The sequence below is a fragment of the Barbatula barbatula genome (genome assembly GCF_947034865.1).
Source record: "Barbatula barbatula genome assembly, chromosome: 3".
In the NCBI taxonomy this organism is placed as follows: domain Eukaryota; kingdom Metazoa; phylum Chordata; class Actinopteri; order Cypriniformes; family Nemacheilidae; genus Barbatula; species Barbatula barbatula.
In genome coordinates, this window is record NC_136764.1 from 14937273 (window position 1) to 14965228 (window position 27956).

Genomic DNA, 27956 nt, shown 5'->3' on the forward strand with positions numbered 1-27956 from the left:
AAGTGTTGTGAGAAACTTTTATTGTAGTGCAGATTTGTGAGAAAAGAGGCTAGGTCTCTATCTGTACATTTTCTAGGTCTCTCCATAACCGAGTGGATGTGTTTACCCAACTATTTGTGTACCTGTGACTTTGGCTTTAGTGTAAAGCAACTGCTTATTCATCTATTCTTCTAGCAACCGGGAGGTAATATTGGTTACCAACTGGGAGGTAAGTAATAGTTGGGGAACAACCTGATCTTCCTTATGAATCTGTAGAACCAGTTTCCACAACGGTATAAGCAGGTTCCAGGAAGTACTTGGAAGGGTTTCAATTTTGTTTTATTAAGCCTGTAACTCATGACAGCTCATTAAAATGTAAGATGATTACATATTTGATCAGATGACACATTATGATGCTGATGTTTTTTCTGCAGTTCAACTAGTACAGGTATAATGTTAAAATATAAGGCCACAGATAAAATCTATAATATGAGAATTAATAAGAATATGTAATGTAGTTAAGACTTCCAAAATTATCAGTCTCACAATAAAGTCTTTTTTTAATTGAACAAGCAAAGCAGCATATTTACAAAAATGGTTTTGCATTTTACAAACGTTTCATCGGTTTTGGGCATCCATGTATCTTGCTAACAAATCCGAAAGTGCATTTCAAAAGGCCAAATCTTATTTGCAATAACTTTGCCACAAAGTCAATTATAAGTCTACGCATTATTTATCTTACAATGCAGGTGACAATGCGAGTTTTCCATTGTTAATCTAAAAGTGTTTATTTCCTTGTCATTGAGAAGTTCAGAAGCTTCTGTCTATAACGGTTGCTTGAAACTGATTTGTGGAACTGAGTAGTGCATAGTGAACATAACACACTTAACACACATTTCTTAAAGAAAAGACAGGCGAACGTATTAACACAGACTGTGCTGTGAAAGAAATCCAGCTTACACAAACATCTGTACCAGCAACTGTGATACAAAAAAGTCAAACAGAAACTGATTCAAACCGATTTAAAATAATCAAATCAAAGAAATTATGATTTGAAAGTCATTTTAAACACTGCTTTGGTGTGCATGCATTAGTCAACACCGTAGCGTATTAGTCACAAAGATGACCTTTCCACTCTGCTGTTCCCAGTTAGGCAACACAGTAAGCATTTATTATCAGCCATATGACCTGATGTTGCTTCATATAGTGCAGCACTACGAATGTGCTCAGAATACACTCTAACATAGAGCACCAACACATTAATCCAAGAGTGCAGCAAGCCACACCACCACATTGGCAAAATCAACACACAAGAGTAGAAAAACATCAGGGGGACGTCAACCTGCCCCTTAAGTATTGTATAAAACCACCAAAGACGCCACTGTTACTCCCTACGACACGTTTTCAGTGGTAGTGATGGTAAAAGAGGGAATGCTGGTAAAATGAATGTAAATGAAGGAATGAGATGAAGACCCCTCCACCTAGAGCTTCTTTAGGTGCCATACAGGTCCACCATACCCAAAAGTGCACTTGTAGTACGTACGAGTAAAGGTTTAAGATCATTCGACTCTTTAAGGCTTTCAACCAAGAGATCAAGTGCAGAGAAACGACTCAAACTTGGCAGAGATGAAGGACGATGCGAACATTCCGAATGGGAAAATACAGGAATACTGTAATCTGTGGACATAACGGCAAACTCAAACAGCTAAAATTTGTTCAGAATACAAGTAGTCAGGTACTGTGCATGGTTGAGCACAACACAACAAATTTCTAAATTATATGCTGTTTTTGTTTCTCTAGAATACAAAAAAAAGATATTTAAAAAATGCTCTTTTCAGTCAAATCACAGAGACCACATTTGTCATACTCCAAAAAGAAAAAGTACCCAACATCTTCAGGAGTAACATGGTCTAACAAGTATTAGAATTTATGGTGGCTTCACATAATCTTTTGTTCTTTTTGGAGCGTGTGATTTCATGAAGCCTCTGGAAGCAAAGGTCTGTGTGAAGATCTTAAAAAAATCTCCTTTTTATGTTCTACTGAAACAAAAAACAGCATACAGGTTTAAAATGCAATTGCACCATAGCATAACCCTACGAACAGCCAAATTAAACAAAAGACTAAAACATTTAAAATAATCTCAAATGTTACTCCCTTCAGAAAGTAGCTTTTTGAGGTAAAATCAAATGGTCAATAAAAAGATGTTTTTGGAAACAGTGGAATAGTGTCTTCATTCCTACATCTGCAGATGATCGTGGATGTTGGTGATGTGCATAGGGCCAAGGAGATCTCAGAATAAAACGATCAGGAGAGGAGGACTCCCCTGATGGGGGGCTTTTGCTAGGAGTTTTGCAGGAGGCGTCTATAATGGGGCATGACCTCATGCTCAGGGAGGTGCAGGTTGAACTCCAGGGCCACCAGAACGGGGAACTCGAAGGCGATCAGCTCTCGTCGGTTCACCCTAAACCTCTCCTCCAGTTTCTGGATGGAAAGAGATCACAGCATCTGATTACGTAACAGCCCTCCACGACATTACACAACACTGAAACATCTAAAAATACACACAATGAACTATTAAAGAAAGCTCACTGTCCCTTTTTACCCAACTGGAGTAAAAAGCTGAACAATAAAAATGTCTTGAAAGTGTCTGTTAAATTGAAATCATCAAAAGTATGGGGTGGGAGAGTCAGTGTATTAAAATTAACTCACATCAATGAGAATCTTGACTTCGTGTTTCTTTAAGTCTCCCCCGATCTTGGCTGCAAGCAAGACGCAGGCCCCTGTGCAGAGCTTACGGTTCTGTTTGTGGAGTTTACCCTGCAACACCAGCTTCTCAAAGTAAACGAAAGCCATGGCCACCGTGGACTCCTCGTATCCACACTCCTCCATAGCTAGCTTACGGACCTCCCTCTTGAGACTATGAAAAAGGTATAATGCATTTATTTATATATAACGCTTTTGTTTTTCTGTCTTTCTTATTTTCTCCTGTGCACATTGTGAAAAGCGCTATATTAATACATTGAATTGAGTTATAAACCATATAATATAACCATATAACTTATATTATGCAATACTGTACACACTTTTAATGTCTACTTCATGTCTTTATTATGTTTGTGCCAGTAAGGACAGTGAGTCAATATAAGAATCAGAAACAAGTGTTTCAGCCAATACTTTACCTCTTGCCAAGAGATAGCATTACTGACATTGCTCATACAGTACTCATACAGTACACACAGGTTAGTGATCTGAACAAGCCCCTAACCCCTAAAGTATTACATTTACATTTAGTCATTTAGCAGACACAGGAAACATTGGAAGCAATTATAACAACATAGGCAATACATTTACATTAACCTTTGGTAATGTTATGGTCCAGACTAGACACCTCATTTGATACCTCAGATCGTGTGGCTTGTTGGAGAGAGAGGTTAATTTTCTATCCTATCAGATGATTTTTGCCTGGTGGTAAATGAAGCATTTTTATTTTGATATCATTATGGTTGGTTTTCCTTGGCCAAAGAACAAGCAATAAGTGTTTTGTACTTAAATGCAATGTTAGAAAATTGTCAAAAATATATATTTATTTATATATAAATAACAAGTAGCATTGCAGTATTCAAGATCTGAAAACATTGCAATTTTTTTGTTATTTTGTCAAGTTTTTACAATTCAAATTGAGTGCAAACAAATGCAAGTAAAAAACAATGTTTTCATTAGGAAAAATTATAACTGTACTTGTTCGCGTATCTGTAAATGGTAAATTCAAAACCTTTTTTTGTACCTGTATATTATAAACTTTTTTCGAATTAGGTCAACATTGGAATACACCCTGTTCAAAGTGTGTATAAGGCTAAACATGTACACTAATTTATCAACGTTAAGCAATAATCAGACAGATATGAGGAAGATTAGACTTTGTTTGTTGATACAAACATCCTTACCTTCTTATCTTGCTCAGCGTAAGCCGAATGTGAGGGAACTTCTCCTTAAAAGTCTCATTCATGTCCTTCTTGAGGTCAGATGGCTTTACGTACTCAATGACCGTGGTCTGTGAAGAAACAGACATGGTGGATATTCACTGAGACTGGTCATCACCTTCACATATGAGTGACAGACATAACACGGGTCAAAGTCACATTGAGGCCATTCTGAATCATTTGCTTGCTGTCAAAGCACATGCCAATAGAGCTTTCACTATACAGAAACAGGTCACAGACATGAAATTTCCATTTTTATTCCTGTATCCGTTCCTGCTTGTGACGTTTTATTGTTAGAACACAACAGCAACTGTCTTGGGCATTAAATAATACATTCAAGGAAGGGGAGGTTAAAAACAAGCCAGAACGGAATTGTTTGTATGTGTGTGAAGTATGTGTCTGATCCACAGTACAAAAACAAAACCAGAGCTGGGAAATAGTAAGTGAACAGAGTGACTCCCATTACGTAAACATGATAAAATCACTTGCTGCTATTTGAATGCAGATGCCAACAATAGAATAAGGAAAATAATGACAAAATGTACAGATATAAAACAATGCAAAAAAGCTAAATTATGCAGCACGGTTCAGAGCCATTCTCATGTAGAGTGTTAGGAAGCAAGACAACTATTTCCAGGTGACCATTCTCGTATTTCTCCGAATGTACATTACTAACAATTGAAGATCATACTGTTCACACTGCAGTAACAGTCAAATAATTCTGTGAGTTCAAACAAACACGCCCCATCCTTTTTATAAAAGTACCCAAGTACTTAGAATTACAGTTGTGGCCAACAGTATTGTCCGGGGACATACTGTTACAATATTTGCTTTTAATGCCCGCTCAGGTTGGATTAAACCATCAAAAAATGAAGTGAAAGCCACAAAACTAAACCTTTAGTGGAATTTATTAGACAAAATTATTTGTCCAAAAGGCAAACGGCAGCATATCAGGAATGTAGGTTTTAATCATACATATATCACATTAATTAACGCATACATTGACAAAAATGTCAACAATTGTAAAACAATGTGTAACTATTTTCAATTGTCCTAAATAAAACAAATGAGATAATGTAACCACTACACTTAAAAAATAAGTCTTTTGAGTTGCTGTATTAAAAAGGCACCTGAGCAATAGAGATGTCCTCGGAGTACACAGTAGGGACAAACCAAACATAAATCTGCTTTATACTACGCGATAACTCACCATGTATGAGGGAAAGATAAGAACTCTTTTGTGCTTTCCACATGGCCATTGTGGGTCATCCAGAAGTTTTGGGTCGTACTCCCTGAAATCTCCCAGTTCATTCCCTGTAAACAAGTACACTGATAAAATACAATGCAACATGTCTGGAACAGCAATGTTTTTATACACAAATGTATTCCCAGAAAAAGCTTATTTTGCTATGACACTTTTAATCCTTTGTATCAATCGCATGACCTTGTCGAAGCAGACAGGAAGCCCTCCCCAGAAATGTGGCCTTATTAAACTCAAGTCTTACCAAAATCTTCATAAAAAACAAACAACAAGCCCCTTGTCAAGGCATATTAGGGAAAATTTGAAAATGAAAAGGCTCTGACAGAAGTTGTAGACGGACCTGTATCAAGGCTACTCTGGGTACTGTTGGCACGTGCCAAACTGAGGCTTCGGTGACTGGCATTACGGGACTGTGAGAAGGACGATGTGGAGTCAATGGTGTTTCGACGACCCAGGACATTGGTTGGATACAGGAACTGTGTGTACGAAACAGTCTAAAGAGACATACAGAGAGATATATTGTATATTCACACATCAACATTACTGATGCAATATAAACAAAGCCATGAATTGCTCATATACTAAAGGTTAAGTAAAAATGAATAGAAAAGGTGGAAATAAAACAGATATTGTAATTAAAAGCAGTATCTGTAATGGCAGTTAAAGACACAAACTAAACAAAGCGACAAAAGCATTTGCTCAGTCACCTTTCCATCTGCACCCAATTCTACACCCTCCAGGCCGATCACCAGCTCTTTGGCACTCATGCCGCCTGATGGGTGTCGTTGGCGTCCGCTTTCTGCCTTCACATCCCTGCAGGGGCAAGACAACACCTCAGATCTCAGCCTGTCACAGACAACAGTTCTTCCTCCCAACATGCTGCACCTCTTCTAAATGCCTTTTCAATTAATTGAAAATTATTTTCTTAGTTTACAGATTTACAGCTTATTTCAATAAACTGTACACATATATTCCATGAATATAATTTATTTTGCGTTATATAGATGGTTTCATCGGATGCATGCGATGGCCCAACATTAACTTCCGGTCTGTGTTTGGATATACTATACAAATTTAGTATTAATTTATATGAATAAGTTATTATATATTCATTGTATTCAATTAAATTAAAAAATACTTAACAGTTATCAGAATTACTTACCAAATCCCCAATTAATAAAAGGATGTAAATTACATTTCAAAGGATGAAACTATGGTACAAAATTGCACAACACAAAATATGGAAGAAAAACTAATATCATAACACAATAATTTGTATGGTGGATGGATAAATAGATGAATAAACTATATTTTTTCCCCATAGAGAAAATCAACAGTTCAGACCTATGTCAAGATTTTGATCTTCTTAATAGGGTCAACTAACTGACCAGCCATAATCAACTTGTAAATATGTGGAATTCCTTCTATTTCTATTTCTTAAATAACAGGAAGGATATCAAATGGAAAGCTAAAAAATGTTAGCAGCTTGAAGAAGCCATATTTTCACCACTACATTATACATTTAAAAGTGTTTGAATTGTTGTGCTTTTATGAAGCAGAACTACATCGACAATATCTAGCTTAGTGCATCAGTTTATAGTGATTACTAGGGAGAAGAAATTAGTTAAATGTACATCTAACAAGGAAAATGTTATACTGCAACATTATTTGAACTAGTTAATTGTAAAAACTTACTGATAAATAACTTATTACAGCGGATACAAGAATAGTCTTATTAGACGAAAGAGATTCAGCAATGACCCTCAACTGCAGCACAATCTATCTGTGAGATGTTTTAGCAAAGCACCAAAATGCTAAGAATGCAGTTACGATGCACATTCAACAGTTCAGTGAATAGAACAGCGTTAAGCAAGAATGAACAAGTATGTGCTTAGTTTTGTAAATAAATAAATATAAAGACAAAACAAAGTTTTCTGTTTTACAGTGGCTACTGCTACAGCCACAGTATACTAGATACAGTCTTGGCCATCACACAACTAATTATAAGATAACCTTACCCAGACACTCCGTGTTTGTTTACATAAACTGTACGTGTGTGTTTCAGTACGTTAGCACTGAATCGGGAAAACAACAGGATGTCTGTACAGCAGGAAAATCCTGCTGTATCTTACCATTCGGCGTTCATCACTGTCTGCATAACTGGGCAAACTAATTTATATAACACTTTATACAGTGGGGTCCAAAGGTCTGAGAACACATTGATAGCATGGGATTTCAATCTTTGAAATAAACAAAGGATTTCTATGAATGTAAACCAAATGTTTTTGTAAATTTAAGAAATATAGTTTCTGCACTACACTAAGATTTAGGGTTTCTATTCATATCTGTAGTAAAAGTGTAGTATCCATGTGTTTTTTGGCCAAGTTAAACCCTTGTGCGGTTAATATGCAGTACAGGGCACCGTATACACACTCTTTTTGACCCTAAAGATTTTTCTAATGAATTGCTTCTTGTGATTTAAAAAATAATGCACAAATTCCTTTATCTGCAGTCATTCATTAATAACAATATATAAATAAAATTCAGATACAACAAGGCCCAAGGTCCTATCCAAACCCTACCTCACAATCTGCAATGTCTATAATAAATTCATTGACCGAGATTTGAAACTTCAATTGCCATTGTTTAAAAAACAAGCCAAAAGCCACAAGTCTCTGCTAATATACTTAAAGCAGTTTAATTTCTCTTTTGCCTTTTTAATATAAGTGAAAATGCCATGTTCTTCAATAGTGTACATGCTGAGGGATTACTTTAAAAGCACAGATTGTGTTAAACTGGCAGAAAGCAAGACAATGCTCAGGTAAGCGAATGCCCATTTAGAAAATGTCATCAGATTGAAAGATACAGTGAGTTAAACAAGAAAACACCTTAAGAAAATAAGCTGCACAGCTGCAGACTCACGACAAAGCTATGCTGTTCTTAAATAAATCCAGGCAATAAAGTTAAGGGTGCAATACATGCCATAACATGCTGGACAAGTCAAAGAATTGAGACACACCCACCTTTTCCCAAAAAATGGACACCTATACAAATACTGACTCTAATGATCCGTGCATACGGTCTCAAAACGTCTGATAATAATAATAGGTAGATAATTAATGGCCATTTTGCTCACTTTCTAGAAATTGATGTTATCTAAAATCCATTATTTCCTAATTATTCCTAAAATGACTTAAATATTTGAATAATTGTTTCTAACCATAAAATAGGGGATATGAGGAAAGTGAAGGGATGCAAAAATTGGATGCTGAAGAATACATACCCCGTTTGGCTACAATCTCGATAGGGCAGGACAGAAAAAACACTATAGAAGGATCTTCTGCCACTGATAAGGACTATCCTATAAAGACAAAATGATAAATAAACTAATTTAAGTGAACTATGTCAATGTAGAGGTCAGGACCAAAGGCAAAGATGGAGAGATTTAACACAGTAATTGATGAATATGAAATAGTATGTCAGTCTTTACTGTGGGAATGTGTTTGAAAGAATACTCAACACAGATAAGAAAAAAGAAAAGAAGAATAAAGATAAACAGACTTGAAAAACATTCTTTGAAGTACATCAAAAATCTACCTAAGGTCAAAACCAAACATCAAAGAATTCACTATCGCCAAGTGTCCATATTTTTGCAGCAGCTCATCAGGAGCTAAATTTATCAAAAGCATAAGAGTAAATAATATTGCTGGAAAACGAAAACAGCTAAACAGCCTCATCCGTTCTGCCTTTTCACGGCAGATTCTTTACAAACAATGACAAAACAATTTTGGGAATTCCAGATTTATGCATTTTTCCATCAACTAGGCATGTTTTCTAGCCCACTCATTCACAATGCCTCAAAAGAGAACTTCTAACAAACCTCTAATGATCAAAGAAAATGGCTAAATAATAGTAACAATAAAAACCACCAATAGCACATCCAAATGTTTTAGTTTCATTCAGAAAGTGAATCTTCTACATAAATCAACATTTTGGGAGTGAGATTGGGATAAAAATGTAACACGAAGACAAATGACTTAAAGAAATAAAAGCCACTCATTTATACTTTTGCACTATTTTATGGCATTTGTTTTATTGCAACCCTATCCAAATAAGTTCAAGTTACATTGAAGAACACTATGAAAAATGACAGCAAAACGAGGAATTACTCATAAAAAAACTAATTTAATAATCAGAAATTAAACTAAGAGGATTATCTTGAAATGAAATCAGTGGGAGTCTTTCTGTTAAACACTTGATACATGCGGCTGATGCTCTCTGGGAGATGTCTACGTGTGGGTTGTTGCGTAGATGTAAACATACCTTCCATTGCGCATATCGTGTTGCCTTATGTTTTTGATGAAGTGGACCTTCTTGAAACTCTTTGGTCGGGGTGAACCAGATAAGGTTCGGCATCTAGATGAAAGACAATAGCATCAACACTGTTCTTCAGAGAAACATTCAATAGGACAGTGCAAAAGCTTATGAAAATATTTCAGTAGTTATGTTATTCTTTATCTATTTTATTAGTTTCTTGTTTGTTATCCTTCAAAATTACATATCGAAACGGGGTTTAGCAATAACAAGATATACAGTGAGGTGAAGTTGAGGAGAAGGAGGGACAATGGAAGAAGTTAGGGAAGTGGTAGTTTAAGGATGCATGCACAGGATGCATGCAGGAGATAGGAAGTTTCAAAATGAAGCACGTATGGTCCATACCTGCGTAGAGGAGCGTTCTCCTCAATATCCTCCAAAGTTTCCAGTGAAGACCTCTGGGATATTAGTCTCCGTCTGTATAATAACATCAAAAGAATAAACTGTCATGTTGTTGCAACAATCTAATAATAATCTCATGTTGTATTTCTTGTATTTCATTTGGCATATTATAATCCATTAATAATACTTTAAGTGATAGTTCATCCAAAAATAAAAATTCTGTCATCATTTACTCACCATCTGGTCATTCAAAACCTGTATGACTTTTTTCCACATAACACAAAAGAAGATACAGTATTTTGAAGAATGTTGTTTACTGACACCCATTCAGTTGCATTGGTTTTGTGTCCATACAATAGAAGTCAATGGGGGCCGTTGCTGTCGGCTACCAACTTTGGGTGAGTGAATTTTGTTTTTTGGTGAACTATCACTTTAATATCATGTGCTGCTGATTCAGTGATAAAAATCACTTAAAACGGAGGTAACATGGCATTTTACAGTCTGACTTCTTTACACTGTTAAACTTGGTCAACTTATCAAAAGACTAGTTGACCGTATGACGTATTTCTGTGCTCAATTCACCCAGGCAGGGTTCGTTCAAGGGTTCTTACATTTACATTTAGTCATTTAGCAGTCGCTTTACAGATGAGGAAACATTGGAACCAATTATAACAACATAGGCAACAAAATACATAAGTGCATCAAAAACTAGTCCATTAAAGCACAATATACAAAGCTAAGAATAGTGAGGTTAGTAATTTTTTTTTAATAAGAAGAAAGTAAGGGAAAAGAATTAGGATAAATCAATCAGAGACGTGTTGACGGAAGAGATGCGTTTTCAGGCGTTTATTAAAGATGGCAACCGAATTAAGCAGGTAGATCATTCCACCAATGTGAAACAGATCCAGAGAAGGTACTTAGTCCCTTATTGGACAATTCTCCCGGAAAAGCATGCCCACGCATCATCCAGCGTCTGAAAGAGCACTGCCATCAATGTCGCTTTTAAATGAGAGAAAATAAACTATTTCTATAAAGCTCCTGTGTATCATTTTTGGGATGATCTGTTGATAGAAATACAATACAATATAAATAGCTATGTCTTCAGAGGAGTATAAAGAGCTTACACAATAAAGCGTTATGTTTTCATGACCTTAGAATGAGCTATTTCTATCTACATACACCACGGGTCCCCTTGCATGTAAATTCTCCTTGTTCTGTCAACCGTCATAGAGTTTGAAAGGGAGGGGTGGAGTGAGCGGTTGGATGCAATTCGCAAACTTGCCGCTAGATATTACTGACTGGACTTTCAAGTCGATGTCGTTCCTGCAAGAAAAAGCCAGAGCCACGCTTACAAGCTCTCTCACTTAAACCCTGCACATTGTAAACTCTCTCTGGCATGAGGAAAAGCCAGAGTCACATGCATTACAATCTCTCTTTTGCAAAGAAATGCGCAAGGCGTTTTGTAATATTAATTTGCAACATTAATCGACCAACATCAATTGACCAACCACCAACTATCGTCTTAGGAATTAGATCTGGCCAAAACATTTGCTATTCTCGATACACAGGGTAGTGTCAATTGGAAGAACCCTAGAGCCCAATTTGCAATGTACAACCCCCTGCAACACCCTCCAACCTCCACCTCATCACGGGACTCCCAGATTTTGGTACCCAAATGTTGACAGGTGTGGATTAATAGAAGATTGGCAGAAACTGCGTGTATTACCTCATCTTTAAGTATACCTATTTACTGAACTACAAACCTAACATATGTCTGTGTACATTAGCTGTTCATTAAAAATGGATTATAGCTTTTTATTTATATATAGACTTGACAAAAACTACTTTTTCTTAGTCTAACAAGTGTTAAACCTCTACACTAACTGATGATCACCATGCTGCCACAAACATTACTTACAATACATAACTTATGAATCACATTGGAACTCTTTTCCAATACTTTCCATGTTAACTTGTTGTTATGAATAGGAGCATTTCTAAACACAGCACAGACATCTGCAGTTTAAAGTATTACATTCAAATCTAGGTTTCCATCATTACTGAACCTGTTACAGAACAACTGCTCAACTTTGCCGTTTTCCTGATGTAACATGAGATCACACACAGAATGTTCCAGAATAAAGCCCCTGTAAGAGGATAAGTCACGGCTACGGCAAGGATTTCAGTTACACTTTCACATAACACATTCCTTGTTGAAAGTTGGGGTAATGAGCAACCTACATTATGCCGCTGATACGTACAATACACCAGGGAGTTTGACAGAAAGCCTCATAAGCTGCACTATTATCTATTTCGAGATGCTAACATAGCCTTTTTCTTCTCAGTTCTCAGGTTCCTTATATTTGCTTTTCAGGTGTATAGCTCTTCACAAAAACAGGTAAAACCCTGGTTCTATTGCAAAGATGTGAGTTATGTTTGGAAAGGGACTATGAGCTCCCTACTGTGCAAGTATAATCTTTTAGCAGGTAGTATGCAATGATAAATTCAGCAAATGTTAAACAGTTATTATCTTGGAAACAACAACTTCTCATTTGAGCTTTTGAAAGGACATGGACTTGCCATCACCTTTCTCTAATGTGAAGGTACGCCACACACTAGCAGTGCATCATGGTACGCGATAAAAATTCAATGAGAACGGCATGTTACAGAGACAAAAGCTTTCTATAAGTGTAATAAAGAGTAATACCCCCAAAGCTTCCAGAGAACCTGAACAGGTGAGGTGGAAAATCAAGACACCTATCTGTGAACGGTGCCCCTTAAAGAGGAGGGCAAAAAGAAACACAGATGAACCTTGACTCCCACAGGGTATTATTGTCTTTTACAGTGTGTTATGAGAAGTCAAGCAGCAACAAATGTCAGATTCACCTCACTTGCTTTGCACAATGACACCAGAGAGCGTCAACTTCTTTAGCACATTCTACCCACAAACAAATATCACAAACTGAAGGACTTCATTAGCTACATTAAAGAATAAAACAAACTGAACTTACATGCACATGAGATTTTACTTGTTGCATTTTGAAAGTATGTAGCATTAAGTATTAACTGGACTGTATTTGCAGGAGTTTTGCATTTGCATACTTGAACAGAGGTTGTAGTATGTTGATAAACTCCTAGAAGTCACACTCACAGCACAAAACACAACATAAGCTTGTACTTTTGTTATGGTCTTTTAACATCACAAGACCCCTTTCAACTTTAAGAACATTTCAATTTCAAAGACGCATGAGACTTTGATCTTAGAGGAGTAAATGAAGAACAGGCCTGTGTATTCTGAACGATTATGAATTACACCATTTGAATGCTAAGCAAAACAATGTCCTAAACAGTCCTGACTCCTGACCAAACTTATTTAGTCAAAACATCAACACACACGTTTTTAAAGGGCTCGCATTTACTCTTAAGATTCAGTAAGACTTGGAAATACCTTCTGATAGTCAAAGCACAGACGTGTTTTGAGCACTTAGCAATGAACGGCTTTGAAAAACGAGAAGTTAAAGATGCTGTGTGTGTAATTCTTTGGAGGATCTATTTACAGAAATTGTGTATATATATATATATATAATATACATAACTATGTGTTCAGAGGTGTATAGACTGTTTCATTGGACGTGTGCGCGCATGACTGGGTATGTGTTCGGCTAATGTCTAATAATATAAATAGTTAATATAAATTTATATTATTATTTAATTAATAATAAAATAATAATTGTATTAAATAAAGAAATGATTTATTGTTAGGATGAAACAGTTTATAAAGACCTTACATAATGAAGCATTATGTGTTTATTACCTTTGAATGGACTATTTCTATCTAAATACACCGTGGGTCCCCATACATGGAATTTACCATATTGTTTCCATAGTCGGTTTAATCTGAATAACCTAAAAAAACGTTACTGCGCATGAGCACTTTTGTGACCACATCTTAACTTCTGGTACACATTCACAAACAATAGATTATTTCTGATAACAATTAAAGAAACCAAGACAAATAACTACAAATATATATTGACATTAATACAAATAAAATACAAATAGTTATATTATTAGAAACGAGCCAAACACAAACCGGAAGTTACAAGTTCAGGCACGTGCACATCCAATTAAACGCTCTATAGTAGCCCTGAACAAACAAACTGCTCTGGGCATATTTTGTGAAATAGTAATCTCTTTCGGCAAAGAAGCAAAAACGTGATGACATCTTAATTCTGTGTCAGCCGCCGTAGTGCCTCGTAGGGGTGGAGTGAGCCGCTGGTTCCAAGGAAATGTCATACACTGGTACTTTAAATGTGTCTTATATATGTGCTCAATTCATGTATGATATTCACTTCTGGTAGCAGAATCTGAATGGAATATGCTTGCATTTCATTTTCTTTTAAGCCTAAACTGGTGGTTAAACACCACATCTGCTTACTATTATTACACAACAGCATTTTCCTTACAACAGTTCTTAAAATAGCACTGTTCATTGTTTTATGTGTCTGACTGGATCTAATCCTGCAAAATTCCTTTGTTCTTGAAAACTCTCAGGACCCAGCACAGAGACACAAGGTTTTGGCAGCCCTCTGCTTTTTTATCATGCTCCGTCTGAAATTTGCCTGGTTGCAATTTCCCAACATCCGAGACTGGTTTTAAGGTTTGGTTTAATACCTTATCCCGACTCATTCACTGGGATAGAATGTTAACGCAATCTCTCAGTAACGCCAGCTATCCACATGATGGAGAGGGAAAATACCTGAACCATCCAAAGCACTTCTTGTTTCTCTAGTTATGGAACACAAACAGATTCAACAATGGCCCAAGAAGAAACTTGGTTTGGTTGGGAATAAAGCTAGACTTCAAATAATAAATAATCGGGAAAAAGAAGAACATTGTAGCTTTCATACAATGAAGATTATGTTAATTATGTAATAATTCGATAAAATTTTATTTAAACTGTATAGCGCTTTTCACAATGTTCATTGTACCAAAGCAGCTTTACCGGAAAAAATAAGAAAAACTTACAAAAGTAAAAAGGTACAACACAGCATAGGGCTGTGCAATTAATTGAACATTAATCGTAATCGTCCATTTTGGCCTTCATCAATTACAAAAACAAAATAATCGATTATTTTGCCGCATTCCATTTTGCAAGCATCCTCTCTTTTCTTGTAGTATAAATCCACAGCGCACCCTTTCCTTTACAGTGGTTCAGCAGTGCTTATTCTTTACATTAATTTTTCAGTTGAATTCAAAGTTTAAAAGCAAAGTTTTTTTCCTATGTTGTTTTAAAGGTTAATGAATAATCGTGTTAAATAATCGGTTTCTCAATATTGTCCAAAATAACCGCGATAATAATTTTTGTCAGATTCGAGCAGCCCTAACACAGCACAGTGCATGGTGTTTATAGAACAAGCAAGATTATTCTAGTAAATAATATCTAATAAATGCAGTCTCCTGGTTTTTTATTTTGCATTAAGTGAATGCTTGGCTGAAAAAAATGTGTCTTTAATCTAGATTTAAATTGGGAGAGTGTGTCTGACCCTCGAATATTATCAGGAAGGCTATTACAGCAGTGCGTTGTGGTTTTCTCTTTTAAAGTGATTGTTAACCCAAAAATGTAAATTCTGTCAGGATTTCCTCATGTTCTTGTAGTTTCTTAACCATCCATATGGATGTCGGAGCCGATAGCCTTGCAGTAACGTGCTCCGACATATAGAGCTGTTGCGCTCCGGGCGACCCGAGTTCGAGTCCCAGCTCACTTCCTGTCTTCTCTACACAACAGCTGTCCAAATAAAGGTAAAACGCCACAAAATAAAACATGACATTTAAACAAAAAAACATCCATATGGATGGGTGCCAGCCCTTTTTGGTTGTCAACATTCTTCAAAATATCTTCTTTTGTGTCCTGTGTTGATTTCAAACATGTTTGAAATCACAAGAGGGTGAGTAAATGATAACAGAACTTTCCCTATAACTTACATTACAGAGTGATTATATAGGATCTCCACTCGCATATTCTGTTCCAGGCTGTTGCTCACCAACAACCAAAGCTTGAATTTATGGCTTGTTTTGGACCTACTCTCATTGGCAGAGAAATATAATACAATGGGCTGGGCCATATATATTGCGATTCATACTAATTATACATGTCTAAATCGAGTCTAGTCTCATTGGAAGCCTGTTACGTCATCGAGGCTGTCTCGTTTCATAAAAGCAGGTAGGACACTTCGTATGTACCCTTCTGATGCAACCTACTTTCACAAATATTTTGAGGACTCCCGGGGTGTATCCTTTCGTTCAATTAAATATATGGTGTTTAAATGTTAACAGTTTACAATTTGTGTGACGTTTTTTTATCTTAGCACCCATATGTAATAATTAGGTTTACAAACGTTTAATGATTTTTAAACATTTTAAAACAGTAAGTCAAACAATTGTTTATTTGTTTAACTCTTTTGCCATTGTTTAGGGGAGAAAGTTACCAACTTTTGACCTCTTAAAATCATGTATAATGTTCTGACAGGTCTATGAGTAAAATGTATTCTCATAGCAAAGTGGTGTTTCCTGTTTCCATTTTTGCCAGTATGTCCTACGAAGGACGTCTCATTTAATTCTAAGTTGAGGATTCTCCGTATACCTCATCCGCAGGACACAAGGACGCAACCTCACGAAATGAGGCACAGCTTCTGTGTGAGTGTGTAAATCGTTCTTCTTCTGTGTCCCATATTCAGAGTTTCTGCACGAGAGCGCCCTAAGGCTTTCGGGTGTTGCGGCATTAAACCGCAATTCTTAGAGGAAACTGAGCATAAGAATTGCACGATATATAGCTAAAAGAAATAGCCTACGTAGTTTACAATACTGCTGTTGTAAACACCAAAGCTAATAAACATTGTGTTGACAACTTCCCATTCTTTCCTGTTTCTCTCTCCATTAATGCTCCAACATTTCTTGTCCATGACCTCATACTCTATTTTAGCTGTCTCGTAGGAGTGATTCGATTGCAAGGCAAGATTAGGTCGGCACCAAAAAGACACAGGCAATTTAAAAAGATGTAAAGCCACCCGTTAGTTTTTAACAATTACACCTACTAATGCTATTGTTTGGGCTGCCCAAATGAAGGTAGACCATACAGTAGGCTGTATGTGTTGGTCTAGAGGCACGTGTCAGCACACAAGAGACACCCTTGCTCTTCACAGTCTCAACTCTCTCTTGCTGTTGGCAGCTCATCTGAAGGTTTTGATCTTCCTGGTGGAAAGTGGCAGGCGGGCAAGGAGGGAGTCTCAGGGAGGATGTGGAGGTCAGAGGCAGGGAGTAGAGAGGAAGGAGGGGAACAGTAGTCAGGGTACAGACCGGGCATCCTGCCTGGAACCTGTGTTTGCTTCCAGCAGCTGCCCATTTAGAACAAGTCCAACACTGTTTAATAGAAAGTATGTGTGTGCGTGCCTGTTTGTGTTGTGCATTTACGGTAATCTGCAGGTAAGAATGACAGTTCAGTTTAAGATCAACAAAATAGTTATGTCACATTTAAGGTGTGTGAGCATATTTGACATTACAGCCTATTCTACATACAGTATTAACACTAAAATCAGCACAGGCTTGATTTCTACTGTTAACCCCTAAGGTTTAACGTAACGCTGACCCGTTTTGCGAAGTATACAGATCTGTAGGCCTTTTTTTCTTACTTTTGCAAACAAAAACTTGTCATCTCTGAGCCTCCCAATGGAGAAAGGTACCAAACTCTTACATGGACATATAGTTATATATCTCTTCCAGACAAAGGAGTTGATAGAACAAACCACTCCATTTCGTCTTCGCTCCTTCAGCCATGCGCTTATCTATCAGTGCCCTCACCTCACAAAGACCCAAGACACTCATTCATACTAAAGGAATTTTGTTCTCCTTATATGAATTGTTAAGATAAAGAAAAAAGTAGCGTACAATAATTGAGTTCGGAAAGATGTTCTTTAAATACAGTACACCTTACACTTTGTGTTGAGAGAGTTTTAAAAGAGAGTTTATGTATAAGCAATACAATCAATAATTATTATAACTTGTTTTTCTTTATCACACAAGACAGAACTTTAATGCCCTGACAGTGGCAGATAGCTTTGGTTTTATATTTAATTTGATTACATTAATGTTTAAATTGAGATTTACGATAAATATTTTGTTTTAAAAAAGCACATAATTTGTTTGTAAACCAAATCTTATTGCACTTTTGTTCATATAGCAGCACTCTTAAAATAAAAGTGAACAATACACTACATTTGAATTTTATGCTTAACAATGCGATTAATCGTGATTAATCGTAGAAAAGTCATGCGATTAATGCAAAAACAATGGAAGCATTGCCCGGGACTAAAATAAATATATAAAAATAGAATCACTATTCCAGAAAATACTGTAACAAAGATAAACTGACATTCAGTTTGGATGTGTGGCTCTTAATAGGATAATTCACCCAAAAATGAAAATTCTGTCAATGACTCACAAGTCTAGTGGTTCCAAACCTGTATTGTTTCATTGGTTGAACACAGAGAAAGATATTTGAACGAATACTTGTAACCAAACATCTCTTGGAAACCTTTGACTACCATAGTAGGAAAAATGACAATTGTGGTCAAAAGTGCCCCAGAACTGTTTGTTTTGCGACAATCTTCAAAATATCTTCATTTGTGTTCAAAAGAACAAAAATTATAAAGCAATTTTTCCTATGGTAGTCAATGGTGGCCAGGAACTGTTTGGTAACAAGCATTCTTCCAAATATCTTCCTCTGTGTTTACAGAGAAATTTAAAGACATCTGGAACAACTCAAATTTAAATTTTCGGGTGAACTATCCCTTCAATGTCTTAAATTGTAGTTTATTTGTATGTTCACATTCATGCAAAAGATGTACACACAGTGTTTGTGTGTGTTTTTTGTATGTTACACAGAAAGTTTCAGGCTGTGACTCAATTCTCTCATTTGCCGGTAGTTGATTAATACCAGCTGTTAAGTATAATCAGTCACGTCAGGAAAATAAGTGAACGGTGTCCCAATGAGAAGGGAGCCAGCATCCTTACCAGTGCCTGGAGCGGTGTACATATACTGAATTACGATTTCGGGAGCAAGGGAGCTGACCGAGACACAGGGACTTTTACACTAACATGATTTGGCTTGGCATGGCTCTAAAGTAACCGTTAAAACTATAGGCAGCATGCATGTGGCTTGTTTAGCTATGATTAAAATATTGTAGTTAGGCTGGTTCTTTGAGTAGTTGATACTGAAAATAATGTGTCTGGCAAACACGCAGCAGTTGACACCTCATGTCGTTTTAAAGACAGTTGTCACTGAGTGAGCCCGCTTAATATAATTCAGTGGCTCTCCAGATACTAGTGTATTTTTCTGCAGAGGACACACTTTGAAGACGTATGCCAGCTGAAGACAGTTCTACAACTTCATAAAAATAACTTATTTATGATTTCGAGAAGACTTGACATTTGCTGCTGACATTTACTACTTGTAGAGGCCCTTGGAAGCCGCACACTAATCATCAGACTCATGCATACAGAATGCAGGTAACACAGGATTTTAGTGAATGATGCAGGATGGGCTGAATGGAGATTATTGATTAGTTTTTCATGGGTTGTGTTTATTGATTCTAATGGGGCCATTAGTTCAATGGCAGCTTATATCGTGTTTCACTACAGTCAGTTGGCAATCCCCCACTGGACAGCTTATATGTATTCTCCACATGTCTTGTATCCTCTATAGCATCTCTAATGAATGAACTGTACAGGTCTTTCCTGTACTGTATCTCTGTCTACAAAATACTTTAAAAAGCAACACTTTTTCTATGTTACTTTAGTAATATCCCTTCAGTAAATACAGTGGCACCAAAAAATATCTGGACACTTACGACCAATGTAAAATGTATGCATAATCGTTGTTTCATTATTAACATAGCATACGTAAACCCTTAAAGCAAAAATACATTGTCTTTTCATTTCAATGTTGTTGTTGTTGGATAAAAAACTTGGAGACTTTCCGGTAGTGCAATTTAGTTAAACATATAGATGTGATGTATTAAACCCGTGGTTACCCTGCAGGGACAACAGTGAACCTGAGGACAACTTTACAGCTGCTTTCCACTATAAATGACCATAAGTCGATTTGAATAAATCTTCAATAAAGCAAAATGGCAAAAAAGTTATGTTAATTCTGATAAAGGTCCATTATAATTGAATCAATTCTTTGTTAAGTGCTACAAAATATCAACGGCAGTGTATTTCTGCATTATCATAATGCGTTATGTTACCTGGATCGCTGCAGCTCCAGGGCTGAGTTGGCAATCTGCCCCCCCTCCAGACAGCAGTAGTTCTGACTGGACTGCCTGGCGTAAGACACAGGCAGGATTCCCTGAGTAAACGTCTGGAGTCTCCCCCTCGTAGCCGGTGGCACTGCAGAAAAAGGGGAGCTGAACACAGAATGGACCACCTGAGCGCTGCATGCATCCCCCTCCACATCCGCACTGCACGCAAGAGGAGGAGCAGCAGCGGTAGCGCTCACGAAGCCCGCAGCTCGGGCACCGATGAGAGCCTGGCTCGCTGCTGCGGCCAAAGACTGCTGCTGCTGCTGCTGGCCCACTGCAGAAACCAGGCTCTGTCTAGTCCTCGCCTCCAAAACCGAGCTGTCATCCTGCTCCGTCCGAATATCCCCGTCGTCCGCCACGGGTCGTCCGTCCAGAGAGATGTTGCTGAGGAATGAGAGTGCGGCTTGCCTCCTCCGTGGATCTATCTCGGGCTTCCGTGTGTGCTCCAGACTGGAGTGTTTCATCTGCAGCGCGCTCGCCATCGCGGGTCCAAACAACGTGCGTTTGTCAACGGAGATGGTTCATGGTGTTTTTGTGAACGTGGTGTAAGATTGTTGGTCAAAACGTCATGGCGTTGTCTTTTAACTGCCAGCTGTGTGTTTTACTGTGTGTGTACAGAAAAGCAGGGTCACGTGTGTGCAGTATTGTGGCAGTGGAAGCGCTAGTCTGACCAATGGGGACTCATGAGAACTAGGCGGTGCTGCTAAACAGAGTGAGTGGCCTAGCTAGTCAGCATGTTAGTTCAGCGTCATATCTTGTTTTATCATTTTATTCAAGTTTTTATACCGTCTAAATTCCCGAAAAAAATGCGATCCTGGTAGGTATATCAGAAAGAAATACAACCGTAGTTTGAAAGTTGTTAAGAGCAACTACGTGTGATCCTTTCTATGCTGTCTACTTAGGTCATTCAATACATTTTGAAACACCGAGTCAAAAATGTTTTCTTGTTCCGCCCTTTTGGGCAACTTGGACAGGACATTTTTAAATTACATAAAAGTAAATATTTAACGCACGGAGAATGCTGTTGTCATCTTTAGTTATTTAAATGGCAATTTACCCAAACTTAACGCTCCAACGAGTCGCTCAAAGGTTCGCTGCAATTGGGTAGGTGGAGATTGTGAAAATCTTTTTAACTTTTCAAAAAAATGATTTAGTGTACCTTATGTTTAGCATTTAATAGTGTATTTAAAACAAAACGAATCACGCAATTGCATGTAGGAATTATAGTTAGGCCTATAGCAAACTCATATAATAAAACTAGAGTGCATTTCGTTTTCAGTCTTCTTAACAGCATTGCGAGACAATAAGTGATGAAATTTCACATGCTGCCACAATATATCACAAACACAAACTGTCACTGTACTGTAAGTTTGCATATTTGATCGCAATGATTCCAATGAGATAGTGACATCTAGTGGTTTATTAAATTAATTACATACTCATGGAACACATGAGGATGAAATACATGGTTTTGTATTGAGTTTCTAACGCTACAGATATTAGTAGTGGGCGCATTTATAGAAAATAAAAGTGAGATGAAATACTTTTTGTTTACTGTATTTGAAGATGCATTTTCAATCTGTGAAGTGTTTCGCATTTACAATTATACACAATTTCCGATGCTGTACTAAGCATTTTACTCGATGTCCACCAGATGGCGCTATAGTTTAAACAAGGCGCCTAAGAAAGTATTTCTAGGTGTGTGAAAGATTCCTGTGATGAACCCAATGAGGGAGGTGATATAAAGTGATGAAATGTTTAGGATTCAAGTTCATTTACCATTTGTAACAGATACTCCGGAATTCTTACTCAGTCAGTTCTCTGAGCTCACAGGAGGACTTGTAGGAGGAAGAAGTTTGCAAATAGTGAATTGTCTTGACAGTGGAGATCTATTACAAGCTATACACCATCTAAAACTTTATTTGCTGGGTTGATTCTTGTATAGGCTAATTATCATACAGGCAGTTTAAGGATCATGCAGTTATTCAAGTTAACTGCAAATCACCCATATATCATATATTTTGGGGAAAATATGTGTATTATTTATGTAGTGCGTAATCAAGAAAAGGTAAACAAAGCAAATTAAAAAAGTAAATAAATGTAAAACACCTGATAATAAAATTATGCTGAAGAATGGTGCTTCCAATAAATGTAGGTTGTATTTCAGTAAGAATAAATCATTTATGTCGCTGCTGTCATTCGCTCATTTGATTACAGTGTAAATACTCACCATGTGGTGTTATAGTGCTGAACTTGCTAAATGGTCCCCTATTAACTTATAGGGAGTAAAGGGAATTAAGTTAAGGTAATGTGGACTACAATATCAGTGCTTCAGTAACAGTGGGTGGTCCATTTGCATTGTCATCTGGTCAGAATTCTTCCACACTGATAACCTTCCACGGTCAGAAGCACTCGGGTCAATGACATTATTCTAACACGAGTTAACTATGTTGTGGCAATGACAAATGCTCAGATGAGGAACTCCATGGATATGGAAACCATTTAAAAATAAAAAAATTCTTTCAATTAAAGCCAGAAACATGTGCATATCAGTCACTCCCTCATGAAAAAGGGTTTTGTTTTAAAGTGTAGTAATTGTGTTTTTTTTGTGTAAATGACCATTTGCATTACTACATTACTTGTTTTACTACAGATATCATGGTTAAACTATATTTACTACAGTGAGATTATGGTATATTAGTTTTCACTGTGGTTTATTCCAAATAAAACCAAAGCAAAGAAACGTTTGAAAGAGTATTGTGTTGGACAGCTAAAGTATTTCGACATCACACAGCAAATAAAACAAGGACTACTTTTGCTCTTAATTTGACAGCGTTTCAATTGGTTGCACATTCGTGCTGTTTTATTACTTCCGTAATCTCTTAATAGATCGAAATATAAAACATTTTCACAACGGATTCAGGGCCTATGCTGTCACCAGCAACAATGAAGCGACTCTCAGCCAGGTTAATCTCATCTCCAGATCAGTGGCACACAACATAGACCTCAGACTCTCTGTCCCTCCGTGTGAAATGCAGCACTTCCTGTGTTTGTGTGGGACTTCCTTACCCCCAGTGATTTTGGCACCTCATTGTGAGTCATGAAGCACGCGGCGTGGCTACTGCTATGTGCTGGAGGAAAGTGACATGAATTCGCAATAGTATTTTTTGATGAGTTGATGGTTTTCTGATGGCAAAGAATATGAGATGGAATCTAGTGGAACTGAAAGTGAAAGTGAATTATCCGTTGTATGCTATTTATCAGCTGACTTCAGGGAGTAAAATGTGACTCATTTGACTTGACTAAATCTTTTTTTAAACATGATCTTTTATATTTTATTTTTTCGGACTACTTGAGAACACAAGGAATCCAATAACGTCACTCATGTATTCCAGAAATGTGTGGAATTACCTCAAAAGTAAAGGTGGCTTTTATCAGATACCAATTTAGCTTGTGATTTATATACTGTCAGGAGCTAATCTGAGTCCATTGCTGTGACGGATAGCTTCTTCTGCAAGTGAGGAATCAGCTCTCCAACGTCACACAGACTGATACTCATGTTCTTGTTGTTGGTTTTCTGTGGTCAAGAGGGCAAAGCTAGAGATCTGCGGTCGGACCGCAGGATTGATGTGCGTGTTTCAAGGGGGAACTGTGAGGAAGCCCATCTCCAGCCCACCCGTGGGCCACGACAGGCCCACATCAAACGGGCCAGCTTCTCTGTGATGTATGACGCCGGCTACACCGCACTTTCAACCAGAGTCGAGATGGGTCCATCAAGGGATTTATCTCAGGGGAGGATGAAAGGAGAAGCAGAGGCGTCTGCCAAACAAAGGCTCACGAGGGCCAACCATACAGGTCAGACTGGGCCCTTACACGGGAGAGATTTATATCAGCACACTTCAGCTGAAGACACATGGTAGCCATTTTGGGCTCAGATGAGTCCGAAATAGTAAAAAAGGTCATTTGATAATCATGCATGGACATTTGAAAAAAAAATAGAATTATTGTATTTGTGAAAAAGTCAGATACTTCAGTGGTCAAAAAAACAGAATAATACATCTTAAATTAGGACAAAAATGGAAGTGTTTATTTACTCAAGCAGTGGAGAAATACTGTCATGCACAATGTTTTTTTTTTGTGGCAAGATAAACATGACCATATATTTAAAAACCCAATGTGATCGCACAACAGTTATTTAGCCCTTCCCCTTGATACACACACACATGTCTGAACTGTTTCTGGCATGAGTCAGAATTCCTCAGAAATGAGATTATCATTTTAAAAAGCAAACTGCCAAGTTTCTCTAAATGTTCACATTTATCTTCAAAATATCTATTAAATATATTCTGTAAGTAAAGACGTAATAATTTCACAATTAGAGAATCGATAAAAAAATCTGTGTTATTTATCAAAACAAACTGAGACGATTCTCACTCAGTGAAATATATTAGAAATGTATTAATCATGTGTCACATGTGAAGCTGTGACCTCTGACCTTTGACGCACCATTAAACCTGTCAGACTGACTGTAATAATCATACTATCACTCTTACGCACACCCTTAAAACAATTTAGTCATAATGGGATTGCATTTTTGAAAAGATTTTGAGTATTTGTTTTCACTACTCTTGTGTAGAGGAAAGCAAGCCTGAGATAACATACTTTTCTGTTCAGCTCAAAATGAAAACATTCATTTGTATTCATTTGAAGAGAGTCAGCGGCAGAGAGCTTTAGCAGGGGTGGGAGACACAAGTTGGCACTCATTGTCTGACTGTGTTAAAAAAAGTCCTGCAATAAAGTGATCGGCCAAGTGCGTTTACATGCTACTTTGACAAAGATGAAACCATATTTAATTCCACTTGCTCCGCAAGTGCAAGTTGTCATGTTGGCTTAAGTTGTTTATCCAATGCATTGCCATTAGAAAAGACGTTTTGGCATCCGCTTTTGCTCAGTATTCAAGAAAACGACATCTACCATCCGTTCATTTGAAATATGTAAACGCATGATGACACTTGTAAAACAAAAACACATCACATTCAATTGAAACTTCTTCTGAAGGAAAGAAAACATAGAACCTTTGCAGAATAACTGTTTGGAGAATATTTTGATTTCAGGTAACAAGAAGCCTGGCAGGATGGGGTCAACTGGATGAAACAATGAAAGGCCACAAATGGGGCCACATTTGTGTGGCTGAGAGGAAACATTGTGGAGGATTTATGGGGGAAGTGTGAGGTGAAACTGCAGCAGCAGGTTCAGAGGGAAGGTCAGTCTATAGACTCTTAGCCTACTGTAATGGCAGCCTATACAGTGAGCGGGCAAGTACAGCGGTCCAAGACTAGAGGAAGAAGCATATTATGAGTCAGCATGTGAAGAGGAAGAGCCTGGTAAAAGGTCTTGTATGATGGGTGTATGTGTAAAATCTATGTCTGTGATAGGTCTTGCAAATGATCTAACATTTGGAAGGAGTGTCAATCATTATTACAGGCGTGAATAGACAGTTTCAAAGCAACAACTTAAAGGAACATTACTGCGCATGCACGCTTTTTGGCCCTAACTTAACTTCCGTTACACATTTGCAGAGAACAGAGTAGATGTAGATCATTTCTGATAACAAGCAAAAGAAATAACAAGTAAATGACAGTAGCTAGCAAGTTAAAAGTATGTCTAGCCAGTATTATTTTGGTTTACTACTAGACGAACCATTTCTTGGCTATACTTAAATGTCACAAAGTTAAACAAACCCATTCAACAAATTGTTTATTTAAAAAAATGAATATGCTAGAAATTAATATGAATATAAGTTGATTCAAATATAAACCGTTGTATTATTAGCTACTTGCCAGACCGATCTACAGACACAGACGAGAAAATAACTTTCGGCCAGACGTTGCTACAAACACTGTGAAGTGTCAATGATTCATTTATTTACATCTCTATATGATATTGTGAGATCTTAACCTGATTTTGTCTATGGCTGCTATAACAATAATATTTTTGTTTTCAAACTTTACTGTGTAACACTGACAAATGTGACTTGATAAAATGATCAAGGCTACTTTTGCAAACAGCATCGTAACCTTAAGTAGATCTCAGAACCATTGTCACCAAAGGAGCTACGATCAACGTACTGTAGGCTTACGATGCATTTGGGAATCGCAGCCCAAATTCCATAGATGTAGCATTCTGGAAAAAAACTATATTGCTGTAAACAAACGTTATGTGTTTACATAATTACAATAACAATAAATTATTAATACGTAAATGAATATTGATATGAAATAAATATAAAATAAATTCTTATAACCAAACACAGACCGGAAGTTAACTTTGAGCCAGCATCCGATGAAACTGTTCTCAATCTTTATTACAGTAGTTTGCACAAGCGTATTAAAAACCTATAAAGTCTGTATCAAACCACTAATGAAAATCCCATACTCTCTATGCGCCATTTATTAGAGAGCCTCTGCAGTATAAACTTACATAAGGTCACTGTGTTAATCTCTCTGTGTTTGTGCACATGTATGCATTTATTGCACATTACTGATGAATAGGAATGTGTGGGCCCAGCCCATAACAGCTCACGGTTCTGGCCCAGAGCTGGAGGAGGAGAGAATCCATCACTACTGGCTGAGGGCGTCTCGGGTCAGCGCTGCCGGGCTGAAGCCTCTCACCGTGCCTGGTACCTGCTGGAACGAACAGAGGTGGAAACCATGCAGCACACGCCCCGACCGGCCTCGTGAGGAGCCAGTCAGGACAGAATGTACGCTGGGCTTGAGCTCCTTGTATTTCATTTCTGCCTCTCCCCCGTCATCATGGCACACAATTCTTAGTTTGTTACAAATGAAGAGTGTTTAGGGAATGTGTGCTGGAAACCCTGTGCTTAGTTTTTGTAATGTTCGCAGGTAAGGAGTCTTAGCGTACACAATTAATGTGTGCGTGGAGACGTAAATCACCGTGATGAGTCATAAACTGTGAAGTGGTTGGACGTTTTTATTAAAGCTTCCCCAAATTAGATCAAGTCATGTTTAATGGCCACAATAATTCACGAAGCCCACTGATACGCAGTTAGAACAATAAGAAATCCATTATACTGACTACTTGGTGTGGGTGTTCCTCAACTGCTAGAGCGTGGCGTTAGCAACAGCAAAATCATGCGTTTGATTTCCAGAGAAAATAAGGACTGATGGCTTTGGATAAAAATGTCATAAATGCCTAAAAGTAAACATTAAGGAGTGGTTTACGTTTCCCATACAGGGCTTAAGGCTAGGCCTAGACTAAAAGAAATGTTAGAGATGTCTTAACTGAAATTTGCTTGCACTGACACTGCCATTGTTTTGCCTCAAGATGCACAAATCATGTTAGTGAAAATGTAAGTGAAAAATTACTTAAATGTAGCCAATTTATTATAGTCCTGGCTTAAACCACCCCTAGATATACAAACAAAGTTTTTTGGAGTTATTGCTCTATACAGTATTGTAAAATGTTTAAACAGACCTGTATTTCAAGTGTTCACTATATTCAGCATCACATGCTGCACTGTCATGATCACCTGATGTGACATCATACAGCATCATAAAGTTGAATAAAGTGGAATGTAGGAAGACCTACAGTACTTGGTGTTTGGTAATAATAGGAGTGATTTGTGGATTGAGAGGAACAGTG

The 27956-nt window shown here is 37.3% G+C and overlaps 1 protein-coding gene and 1 long non-coding RNA gene across 3 annotated transcripts; one reads left to right on the plus strand and one right to left on the minus strand.

Moving 5' to 3' along the window:
* cables1 (Cdk5 and Abl enzyme substrate 1) lies at window positions 1-21826 on the minus strand. Of its 2 annotated transcripts, XM_079452843.1 has the most exons (10): window positions 20241-21826; window positions 9940-10011; window positions 9544-9636; window positions 8504-8581; window positions 5928-6033; window positions 5561-5714; window positions 5170-5273; window positions 3924-4030; window positions 2689-2896; window positions 1-2460 (listed from the first exon to the last, which is right to left on the minus strand). In XM_079452843.1, exons 1-10 carry the CDS (start codon window positions 20774-20776, stop codon window positions 2320-2322), a joined length of 1599 nt encoding a protein of 532 aa, XP_079308969.1. In that variant the 5' UTR covers window positions 20777-21826; the 3' UTR covers window positions 1-2319. The 2 variants fall into 2 exon arrangements, with proteins under 2 accessions (XP_079308969.1, XP_079308970.1); XM_079452844.1 differs by lacking the exon at window positions 8504-8581 and having other exon boundaries at window positions 8-2460.
* Window positions 21263-27919, plus strand: LOC306892081. The gene is made up of 3 exons (XR_013786428.1): window positions 21263-21398; window positions 23883-24149; window positions 25409-27919. It is a non-coding gene; the product is annotated as an uncharacterized lncRNA (long non-coding RNA).
* The last annotated feature ends 37 nt before the right edge of the window (window positions 27920-27956 follow it).

What these genes read in the sequence shown, in the direction of transcription:
- cables1 (XM_079452843.1), bottom strand. Translation starts at nt 20,776, where the DNA reads ATGGCGAGCGCGCTGCAGATGAAACACTCCAGTCTGGAGCACACACGG. An exon ending in CGAGATTGTAGCCAAACGGG is followed by an intron (nt 6,034 to 8,503) that starts GTATGTATTCTT and finishes TTGCCCCTGCAG; the next exon opens with GGATGTGAAGGCAGAAAGCG. An exon ending in TTATCTTTCCCTCATACATG is followed by an intron (nt 4,031 to 5,169) that starts GTGAGTTATCGC and finishes GTTTCTTCACAG; the next exon opens with ACCACGGTCATTGAGTACGT.